The sequence below is a fragment of the Oncorhynchus kisutch genome, linkage group LG24, assembly GCF_002021735.2.
Source record: "Oncorhynchus kisutch isolate 150728-3 linkage group LG24, Okis_V2, whole genome shotgun sequence".
Taxonomy (NCBI): domain Eukaryota; kingdom Metazoa; phylum Chordata; class Actinopteri; order Salmoniformes; family Salmonidae; genus Oncorhynchus; species Oncorhynchus kisutch.
In genome coordinates, this window is record NC_034197.2 from 29,269,373 (window position 1) to 29,280,977 (window position 11,605).

General features: G+C 41.1%; 2 protein-coding genes across 5 annotated transcripts in view; both read right to left on the bottom strand.

Moving 5' to 3' along the window:
- Positions 1–3,477, bottom strand: part of LOC109869641 (glutamate receptor-interacting protein 2) — a 55,699-nt gene extending 52,222 nt beyond the window's left edge. Inside the window, exon 1 of one of the 4 annotated variants that reach the window (XR_004205136.1) lies at positions 3,214–3,477. Coding sequence is in view for 3 of the 4 variants with exons in the window: in XM_031803454.1 (XP_031659314.1) it covers positions 3,214–3,382 (169 nt within the window). In the remaining variant the exon portion in view is untranslated. Of the gene's footprint in view, positions 1–162; positions 682–3,213 lie in introns of those variants that run through there. The other 3 variants (XM_031803454.1, XM_031803453.1, XM_020459913.2) reach the window with 3 other exon arrangements.
- Positions 3,478–5,581: 2,104 nt separating this feature from the next.
- Positions 5,582–11,586, bottom strand: LOC109868923 (60S ribosomal protein L32). The gene is made up of 4 exons (XM_020458689.2): positions 11,455–11,586; positions 10,584–10,685; positions 10,197–10,378; positions 5,582–5,752 (listed from the first exon to the last, which is right to left on the bottom strand). The coding sequence occupies exons 2-4, from the start codon at positions 10,677–10,679 to the stop codon at positions 5,623–5,625; spliced, it is 408 nt and encodes a 135-aa protein (XP_020314278.1). The 5' UTR covers positions 10,680–10,685; positions 11,455–11,586; the 3' UTR covers positions 5,582–5,622.
- Between the last annotated feature and the right edge of the window lie 19 nt (positions 11,587–11,605).

The window sequence follows — 11,605 nt, forward strand, 5'->3', positions numbered from 1 at the left end:
TTAACCAATCAGCATTCAGGATTACACCCACCCGTTGTATACTGTAGCACATATGACAGACATTACACACTAACTACACAGCTACAGTACATATAGCTAGCTATATCATGTCTGTGATATTCGTTCATATGATTCCAGTCAGTGGGTTTAAGGCAGTCTTACCGATGCTGCTATTCTTCGCCTCTCTCCTCAGACCACACAGCATGTCTGCAGTCCTGTCAAAACATCCGATTTGAGAGGAAAGTAGCTGTTCTGTTGTAGTGGCCAGCGGACCCAGCGAGGTGCCCCTGGGAATACTGTCTGTCCGTCCTCAGAAACCCAGTCTTCTTCTCTTCATATCACTGTTCTACTTGAATCATATCTTTATTTATTGCAAATTACATAACAAATCCTGATCCATGTTTTTGCCCATGAACTGTTTAAACTTGATAACAAACAATTTGCTTGTTGCTGTAATAGGTCATTCCCACAGACAGACGGAAAGCAGGGACACTAAATGATCAAAGCAACAAAGGAATCATCATCTCTCCTTCTTTTCCTCCCAACATGCTGAGGTTCCTTTAAAGGTGTTCCTGGTCACGCTTCCTATTCCAGAGGAATAATCCTCCCCTCGTTCACACACTCACATACCCGCTCACACACATACAAACCGTCAGACACACTCACACAGCCTCAGTGACTGTGTCGGAGAGGGTCTTTCTCCCTCTCTTTGCCAGAGGGGTGTGATGGAGCAGTCACACCCCCTGCACACACACGCACACACTCCCTACAGTCAAGCGCACAATCAACGCCACCCCCATATCCATTGTCGCTTTGAGCCCATAAAATATCAGCCACACATTTTCCACACTAGTCAGTGACCATCTTATTGTACCACCATAGTTATCCCACCCACACACACTGGCTAGCTAATGCCTGTGTGCTTTTTCCCTCACATGCATTCAATTCTACCTCACATTCCATAGGCTCATCACAATGATTGTTATCTGCTTATACAAGAGCATCACTACCAATAAACGTATATTCATGCTGCGACAAAGCCAAAAGAGACTGCTTGAACTGCTGACCATAGAATTCTGTCTTTTACATCAGCCATTTGGCTGCAATGGATATAAATCGAATCAACGATATGCTTTCTCTCTTTCAATCGGTGGAATCTGTGGAGTGCTGAACATCTCATGTTCCCTTCTCTGGGTGAGAGGGCTCTTTGCCCCACTGCATTTCTGCTGCCATCTGCCATCTGCCCTCCACCCAGACACATACAGAGAGGGGTTAACACGGCCGCTGACTGACTGAGAGCCACACCTGTCTGTCCATTTGTCACCCTCACGCCGTCACCCCCCCCCCCCCCCCCCCCCATATGTTGCCCTGTATTATGGTCTGACAATCCCCCCCCAAAGGAACTTTTGTCATAGTCTGAGAGTAGGGAAATGGCAACAAAGACCACATAAAAGTACTAAACCAGATCTTAGAAAAAAACACTGACAAATATGTCCACAGATGTGATATGCTCAGGTACAAATAAACGAGCTAGTAAATTAAGTCTTTATGTGCCATGCAAATACATCCTTGAGCCCAATAATGCATAGATTTATAGAGTCTATGATGCATAGCCCTGACCAGAGACACATCAAACAATTACAAACAAACGCTTCCCGTGTTTCTCTTCATTGTAGCATGTCGCCTAATTAGTCGGCTCTTTCCAGTGGACACATTCTTTGGCGTAGATCATTTCCTCCGAGAGTTTCGTCCTTAATACCCCATTTACTCTTTGGTGATTCAGAGCGAAACTAATTAATTTATTACGGAATAAAGAGGAACAGGAGACACAGAGCTGTGAGATGGTCTGATAAAAACCCAGGGGACCCACAAGGCAACAGAATTAGGTTAATTATGTATAGCAGTAGAAGCACACCCACTCAGTGTAGTTCTGTAATGTTGAAAGAATTCAACATATAGACCAGAGAGAGAGAACAAATTCAATGTCAGTAAACTGATTTAATAGTGAGTCAATATGTTTGTAAATATGATATATTATTATATATTATACTAGGAAGCAATATGCAATCGATTTTAGATTCAACACACAATTGTTTGTTTAAAAAGGCTATAAAACATAATGCCTTATACTTGACACTTCCATTATGATATAATGCTTATTTGGAACTAAGACAAATAAGATGTAACATTTTCACTTGACAAGTACCCGAGTGAAAGACTAACCTCTCATATAAGAATTGAAAGTACAGTGAAGATATAATATAAAATATTCCCCAACCAAGGCTAGTGCAGTACATTTTATATCACGTAGGTGGTCATACTGCCATCTTATGGCTATCAGCTGTAGTTGCAAATACATCTACCAACTGAATGCAATAGAGATGAAAGAGACTCGAGTCAACACACAGATCACAGGATTACTGACACCATGGGCCAGGGGCGGTGAACATGACTCAGTCATAATTCATGGAGACATGATCACCTAACCACAGTACAATGTTCACCTGCAAGGTAGGCCAAACGTCAAACAAAGGTCAAATATGGCTCTATTTGAGGAAAGTCACTTAATATCATGTTTAAAATAGGTTATCCTATTAATAGATTTTGACAAAACAGAATAAACATGAGAAGAGAAATTCATATGAAAATCCCTAATCAAGTGATTCATAAGTGATCATTCTGCTGTTACTCTTAATTACCGGGATCTCGCCCCTATCATTTTAGAGGAACGTCAGCTCTCACACTTGGCCCACTGTCATTCAAAAAGGTTCATCTCTTTCATTACAAGCAGATACTGGTATACATTAGGCGAATACAATCCTTCCACTACATCACATGGGAGCTGACTACTGACTAATATACAGCAGTCGGCGTGCCAGGTTGATAAATCTCCTTGCACCGGTGCACCCTCTCAGGACAGTAATACACTTTTTTTTTTATTAATTTTTTTACCTTTATTTAACAAGGCAAGTCAGTTAAGAACAAATTCTTATTTTCAATGACGGCCTAGGAACAGTGGGTTAACTGCCTGTTCAGGGGCAGAACGACAGATTTGTACCTTGTCAGCTCGGGGATTTGAACTTGCAACCACATCCTCAGGCTGAAGCAGTACACACAATACAATAGCAGTAGATAAAAACCCAATGACCTACGTGCAGTTTGGATTTGATTAAAAAGTATGCAGAAACTATGTATGTGTTCTAATCGCATTACCTTTGGTCCTCCCTCTGATGATTCCGAGTCGACACCGTAGTGAAAAGGAGAACATCCTCCTCTTCCCTCCTCCTTTCCTGATGGAATCTGTCTGAGAGAAGGCCGGGGTGAAGAGCTTTGGGTTGGCCGTGCATCCCTTACCACATATCACTCTGCCTGCCATGTTCATTCTCTAGTCACTGGAAGGAAAAACAGAATGATCTTTCTCCTTTCTATTGCTCTCTGTTTACCTCACAGTGTTTCTTCTAGCTCTGTCCTCATGTCTCCACAATCACCACCCTAACTGGAGCAGTTCCAACATTCTCAGGTGTGTCTGAATCAGCCTTAAAATACCAGATGGAGAACAGGGGGATGCTAGGAAAGATAAAAGATAATGAATTTGCATAAACCTATGCATATTTATGAACCCATCAGTGTCTGTTTCTCTTGCAACACACACGTGACATTAAAACTACATGAAAACAAAAAACGGATTCATTCCGGGTATGATAACGTAAATATAATGTATATTATTGTGTGTGCTTTGGATCAATTTATTTTACATGAACAGATGGATGGGAGCTAAAGGCTGCAGAGATGGCACAGCCTGCCTGCCAGAACGCAATGGAAACTTTCACCCCAGGAGGCTGGCGGCAGACGACACTGGCTATTTATTCATGCTACCCAAAACATAGCATTTCAGAATCTAAACGTGATTGTCAATTTTTGTAATTCTAACAATACCGTATGCGGTTGAGGGTATGAGGCCCAAAATACAGCTGTCATACGCAGACAATACATTAAAGTCATTTCTGTGTAGAAGAACTGGTTTGGTTTAATCTAATACATTCAGCAGAAAGCTTCAAAGCTGTGTTAAATCTTCAATTAATTGCCATTTAATCAAGATGAATCTTGATTGGAAAGAATCAGGTTTTGGGCTCTTCAGGTGGGCTTTAAACCATTGGCTAAATTCAAAATGCATTCTTGTTGATCGAGTAGTTTGTTTTGATTGCCGGACATGACAAATTTATTAACATGTTCTTCTTGATATTCAAAGATCCTAAAGAGGATCCAACCATCCATCGTCTGTGATCCTCATAATAAAATCACTGTTGGTAGCATATCAGATGGAAGTTGCAATGTAAAGAATTCTCTAAAAAGTCTCCATTGTTTTTGTTCTAGATCCTGTTGTCAGAACCAGAATAAGGAGCAGCCTGGATCATTGCTGGGTGTTGGCAAGGATGCCAGCATGACAGGCTGAAGTACGACAAACACACTGATGCATGTGCTTGGGCCAAGTACAGTGCTATCCCATAGTTACAGTCTAGACACTTTTCTAAAATGCCCACTGTGTAGCACAGATCACTGGACTCGTGAGATATTGAAATATTCTACAAAACAAATGTGGTCTTACAGTATCTTTTTGGGTTGTATTAGAAGACTAGATTCCCCTGCTTCCCGAGACATTGCCAGATGTACCATATTTTATACAGATACAACCAGGTCTGATCTATAGGACTCTTAATAGGACTTCATGCAAGATTGGGTGTGAAAATGTTAGCTGAATAAAAATGTTGAGCTAAACATCATAAGACCTTCATAGCTCCCTTCTCACAAAGGTGCACTGGAATGTTACACCTTCAATTGTTTCAGAGAAATCTCAGAACCAGCTGCAGATGTTAATATGAGTGTGGCTAACTGCTTGTACTTCAGCAGCAAGAGCTCTGCTACCCGACGGGCCCCAACATATTGGGTTAGGGCCTGTTTTTTCCATCAATAACTAGGGTATGGGCAGGGCTCGGGTATCAAATTTTGAAGCTGTGCCCGTTCTATGAAGTACAGCAATATCTGACTAAGATGATAACATGGTGACAGAAGTGCTTCAACCTCATCAAATATAGAAGACATTGTTTCACAGAAATTGATGTTCCTTGAGTTGGGAGTTTAGTGATGAAAAGTAGCTAACAGCTCTGTCTCTTCATTGAAGAGCCCAAGCAGACCTTACTATGATTACTCAGAGCTGTCAAGAGCAGAGTGCATGCAGGGATTGAGTGACAGAGTAGCTAATGGATATACTGACAGTCATTTCTGATTTGGGGCAGGTCTGGGCCTTACATTTGGCTGAAGCAAGCGGGCTTTGGTAAGGCCTGAACGTAGTGCGCATGGGTAGGGGTTAAAATGAATGCCCTTGCAGGGCGCTACCAGTGCTTAATATCTATTTTCTACCCTTGGCTCCAGTGTGAATTCTCCTCATGGATTTTAAAGGGAGGGACTGGTGTCATGAATCTCACCCACCTTTGCTTTCATCCATTGCTTTCAAATTCTTGAGGGGGGCATAAACAAACACACTACGGGAAAAGGAATAGGTAAGAAATTGTTGAGACAAGAGCACATTTAAACATCTGTTTTATTAAGAAAATAATGTCTGGATCACTCGTTCTCTTCGCTGCGGAGTCTGGCATTGGGGTTGGTGATCTTGATGGCCAGCTGGGCTGCCCTCTCCACAATCAGCTTCCTGTTCTTGGAAGACACGTTGTGGGCGATCTCAGCAGCGTGGGTCCTACGGAGGGGGAGAGGATGGTTAGAGGCAAGATAATTACCAAATACCATACACACTGGAGACTGAATGGCACAGGGAGAAGGAGAGGATTGTTTCAGTGAGACAACATTATGTTGCTATGAGCAGCGCAATGCAAGACTTTGCCCTCACAGTTACACTAAGTATCTGTGCATGTGTAGAGGTGTGCTTCACGTTGCTTCAATGTGATAGCTACAGGACAAAAATCTCAGAGAAATCTAACCTTGTGCTTCAGCACAGTTGTGAAAAGTGGCACCACTGTTGCCGTTTACTTTGTGCATGGCTGACTACCCTCAAACGTTTGTTGTTGTACCAATTAGGTAACGTTTTCATATGTGGGCAACGTTTGGATGTTCAACCACACAAGCACTCTTACATTTGACAAGTAAAGAGAAAAAAAAGACCACAACAACCAAACAGTGTGCTGGAGACTGAAGTAGGCTTAGGCTATATACAACGCAGTGTTTCCCAACCCTGGTCCTCAAATTCCCCCAACAGTACACATTCATTGTAGCCCTGAACAAACACACCTCACTCAGCTCAATGAGGGCTTGTTGATTAGTTTAAAAGTTGAATCAGGTGTGCTTGCCCAGGTTTAAAATAAAAACGTTTACTGTTGGGGTTACTCGAGGACTAGGGTTGGGAAACAGTGGTATACCATATACTGGGGCATTTGGAAAAAGCTACGGAATGTTTCTTCAATACCGTAGAAACTATGAGGTTTTTCAATATATTATAATTTGTAGCTATTTAAAGTAAATACCTGCAGTGAACTTTTGCAATGCGTTAGAATATAAATCCAATCGGTTTCTTATTACACCAGTCACATTATGAAGCTTACTTAGTTCCCCAGAAGTTGAGCCAGTCACGTGTTTGTTTGTAAATAGCACAAAAGCAGAAAGCAGGAGCAAGTGAGTCCAGCTGTGTATTGACAGGGGTTACGTTTTATATATGAAGACAGTGTTTTTTGCTTCAATAGCGTTATCAGGGACATGCAACTATAGTTCTCTGTCACAGAAAATACACAGAAGAAAAATATAAATGAAACAAAGTGTTGGTCCCATATTTCATGAACTGAAATAAAATACAGATGAAACAAAGCTTATTTAGCTAAAAATTACACATGGGTCTACATCCCTGTTACTGAGCATTTTCTTTGCCAAGATAATCCATCCATCTGACAGGTGTGGCATATCAAGAAGCTGATTAAACAGCATGTTCATTAAACATGTGCACCTTCTGCTGGGGACAATAAAAGGCCACTAAAATGTGCAGTTGTCACAACACAATTCCACAGATGTCACAAGTTGAGGGAGCCTGCATTTGACATGTTGAATGAATGCAGGAATGTCCACCACAGCTGTTGCCAGAGAATGGAATGTTCATTTCTCTACCATAAGCCACCTCCAAAATCGTTTGAGAGTTTGGCAGTACGTCCAACGGCCTCAACCGCATGTAACCACGCCAGCCCTGGACTTCCACACCCCGCTTGGCCACCTTCATTGGCCACTGGCATGCTAGAGAAGTGTGCTCTTCACAGATCCCGTGACGTGATCCTGAGGTCCATTGACGTGCCATATATCAGCCACCATCACCTCATGTTTGAGCACAATGCACAGACCCATGTTGCAAGGATCTGTACACAATTCCTGGAAGCTGAAAATTTCCCAGTTCATCCATAGCATGCATACTCACCAGACATGTCACCCATTGAGCACATTTGGGATGCCCTGGATCGACGTGTACGACAGCATGTTCCAGTTCCTGCCAATGTCCAGCAATTTCCCACAGCCATTTAAGTGGGACAACATTTCATAGGCCAGAATCAATAGCCTGGTCAGCTCTATGCAAAGGAGATGTGTCACGCTGCACGAGGTAAATGGTGGTCACAGCAGATTAGGAGAGGTTCGCTGATCCACGGCGCCTACCTTTTTTTGGGGGCATCTGTGACCAGGCATGTGAAATCCATAGATAAGGGTCTAATGAATTTATTTTAATTGACTTATTTCCTTATGGACTCTAACTCAGTAAAATCTTTGAAATTGTTGCATGTTGTGTTTATATTTTGGTTCAGTGTATAAATAAAAAGCATTTTAGATCGGTGTTTAAATAAAAGCAGAAAGATGAGTTTCCTTTATTTCCTGCATGAAAAACACAGAATTATGCACTAAGATGACCCCTAGTTTAACATGCTAAGTGGTTGACTTAAGAATCATATTGTGTTTGCTTTCTGCCATGTTTGAGTATAAAAAGCGGCGGCAGGTAGCCTAGTGGTTAGAGCGTTAGTAACCAAAAAGTTGCAAGATCAAATTCGTTCTTAACTGACTTGCCTAGTTAAATAAAAGGTAAAATATAATTTTAAAAAGTGCCTTTCGCGTAGAAACTCTTTTATCTTGACGACTTTATTGTCCGGTTGAAATATTATCGATTATTTAGGCTAAAAACAACCCGAGGATTGAATATAAACATCGTTTTAATGTGTTTCTATGAACTTTTCGGATACAATTTTTGTCTGCCTGTTGTGACTGCACTTGAACCGGTGGATTACTGAAGAAAACGCGCAAACGGAGGTTTTTGGATATAAAGAGACTATCGAACAAAACAAACATGAGTAAATTAATGTCTTCTGAGTGCAACCATATGAAGATCAAAGGTAAGTGATTAATTTTCTAATCTGTTAATCTCTATTTCTGATTTGTGTAACTCTTCTACTTGGCGGGTTACTGTTTGTAATGATTTGTCTGCTGTGCGATGTTCTCAAATAATCGTGAGATATGCTTTCGCAGTAAAGCATTTTATAAATCTGACACCGTGGTTGGATTCACAAGAAGTTAATCTTTAAACCTTTGTAAAATACTTGTATGTTTTCTGAATTTTTATAATGAGTATTTCTGTATTTGAATTTGGCGCTCTGCAATTTCACTGGATGTTGGCCAGGTGGGACACTAGCTTCCCACATACCCTAGTGAGGTTAACTGACTTGCCTAGTTAAATAAAGGTAAAATAACATTTAAAAAAGCCATTTGGATTCGTTATTTGCATAGCTGCCACTGCCATCTTGATTTCCTTGCTTTTTTTCTCCTCTCGTCTTCTCCGAGCAGAGCAGGCAGACCTGTTGCCCTAGCAACTAGACTCCAGACATGCTGGAGTTCAAGCACTGCATGCAGCAGAACTGTGTTCATTTGCACAATGTCTTTTGTTCACATTCGCTTGCAAAAATGACATTCCGGTAGCTCCTACCCATACATATAACTTCACGTGCTAGATTGCGCATCTTTGTAATTGGTTTATTTTCATCTGGTATTTAGTCTAGGCTATCACTAAAACTTCTTAGGGATAGGGGCAGTATTCAGAAGTATGGATGACTGAGGTGCCCAAAGTAAACTGCCTGTTACTCAGGCCCAGAAGCTAGGATATGCATATAATTGGTCGTAATGGATGGAAAACACTGGTTTCCAAAACTGTTAAAATAATGTCTGAGTATAACAGAACTGATATAGCAGGCAAAAACCCGAGGAGAATCCATCCAGATTTTTTGTTTGTTTGAGCTCACCACTCATTGAAATGTCTTTGGGAATATCAATGGAATACCTCCCAGATTGCAGTTCCTTAGGCTTCCAGTAGATAGCAGTCTTTAGAAAGTGTTTCAGGCTTGTTTTTAAAAAAATGAGCTAGAATTTGAAGTTTTTCTAGGTGACTCCCATTTTGGCTGTAGTATTGTTGCACGCGTGGATGAGAGCATGCACTTTGTTATTTATCTCAGGTAATGAACATACTATTCTCTATCTTAAAGTGTATTGTTTATTTACATATTAATGTATAGAAGGTCATGTGCAGTAGCTAAACGTTCTCCAACGTTGAAGATAGAAAATGCCATGAACAGAGAGACGTGATTCCTTATTTTACATGTCAGACGCGTGTCCGGTCTACATAGAACATTTCTATTTGAATGTTCAAAAACATTGCGTCCTGCTGAACACACCCCAGTTAACTTTCTGAAACAAGGGGCTTTCTTCCAGGGGTATTAGTACAGGTCTATAACTGTGGGTACCCAGGATTAGAAAATCAAAGCAATATACTTGATTTACAAGAGTCTACCCAAGGTAGGCACGGTGTATACTTGATCTTTTCATCATAAGGTGAGTAGAGGTGAATTATAGATCATGTAAATTCTGCTGCAACTTGCTCCTGACCATTGTGGACAGGCATGACAGACGCAATCCTCTTTCCACTAAGACTATGCCCTCTCTTCTATATTCTTCCCCATGTAGCTTTGCACGTAATGCCCTATGTAGTATGCTTCATGTTGTGGGTGGTATCAGTTAAAATAGGAGACCTGGAAATACCCCCATGAGGAATAATATTGCCCTTTAGGTACCTTTAACTTGAAAATAAAAAACAGCAAAAACTAACCAACAAAACTTACTTGTTGCTCATCATGAGGACCTCGAGCTCCTTGATGTTGTGCACCAGGAACTTCCTGAAGCCAGAGGGTAGCATGTGCTTGGTCTTCTTGTTGCTACCATAACCAATGTTTGGCATCAGCATCTGACCCTTAAACCGCCTGCGGACCCTGTTGTCAATACCCCTGGGCTTACGCCAGCTTTTCTGGAGGCAGAAATGCAAAGACGTTACATAGAACGGAAGTTAGGATCATTGTTCCTTCTAACTACTCTGAGATTAATGTCCTTTGCCTCCCTGCAAGTGCAATGTTTGAAAAGCCTTGTTTCCGCCACAAATGACATGATATGCAACCTTACAATAATAAAGGGAGCAGTGCCATCTTTGATATGCGTTTAGCAAATGCGCTTACCGTGATCTTGACATATCTGTCAGACTGATGGCGAATGAATTTCTTAACCCTCTTCTTGACAATCTTCGGTTTGGTAAGAGGTCTGAGGGCTGCCATGGTGAACTGAGGAGGAAAGGTAATTTGTTAATATTAAATACACACGGGCAACAATTAAAACTGGCAAAACATCAACAATTATAGCATATCAAATCACCCACAATCAGTTGCTGTGTAACGTTAGTTACCATGACTAGCTAATTCGACCAACAACTCGTATAGTTAGAAACAAGCTAACTAGCTACCAGTAGTTGACTCATGCAAGCCATTTCGATTTCCCCTGTATCACAATGACAAGTTATAGGTAACTTAACGGCGTAAACACATGACGCCGTAAGTGTAAAGATATGAATTTGTAACATGTCAATCCCATTGAAGTAGCCAGCATGTGCGTTCTAAAGCAATCAACATTGTTGGAAGGCATGAGCTTGGGCTAACTAGCGCGAGTTAGTCGACTGTGTTGTGTATGGCAATATGATAGATAGCTACGTAGCTAACTAGTTTGTGTGATATGCATTTCAGTACGAGTCTAAAAAACCATGCAAAATCAGTGTAAATTATATTTTATTTAACATGTCGGCCCCACTGTATGGACGTAGCTACTAGCAAGATAACTAGAGTTATGATATTGGAAACACCAGTGTGGAAAGGTAGCTAGCTAGCCACTGGGAAAGCAAGCCGTTCAAAACCACGGCATTTGAGGGATTAGAAATGTGCAATACCTATAATGTTGCGGTAAATTGTAGAACTTGAATTCACATACGTGATTAATGAACTAGATATATGTTATTACGTCTTCTAAATATGTAGATGGACATAGATTTAGATAACTCACCCGCCTGTATAATTTTAAGGAGACGGCGGCAACGGCGGAAAGGAAGAAAAGGGCTTCCGGAAGGACCGCAAAGTGTTATGGGTAGTGAATTAAATTAGATTAGTTACGTACTTTCATTTGTGTAGGCACTAGGCTGAATAGCTGTTCTTAT

Bases quoted from the DNA above. Each gene is read 5' to 3' on its own strand.
- LOC109868923 (XM_020458689.2), bottom strand. From the start codon at position 10,679: ATGGCAGCCCTCAGACCTCTTACCAAACCGAAGATTGTCAAGAAGAGG. The intron at 10,379-10,583 runs GTAAGCGCATTT...TTCTGCCTCCAG, and splicing joins ACAGATATGTCAAGATCACG to AAAAGCTGGCGTAAGCCCAG. The intron at 5,753-10,196 runs GTAAGTTTTGTT...CCCCCTCCGTAG, and splicing joins GTCCTCATGATGAGCAACAA to GACCCACGCTGCTGAGATCG.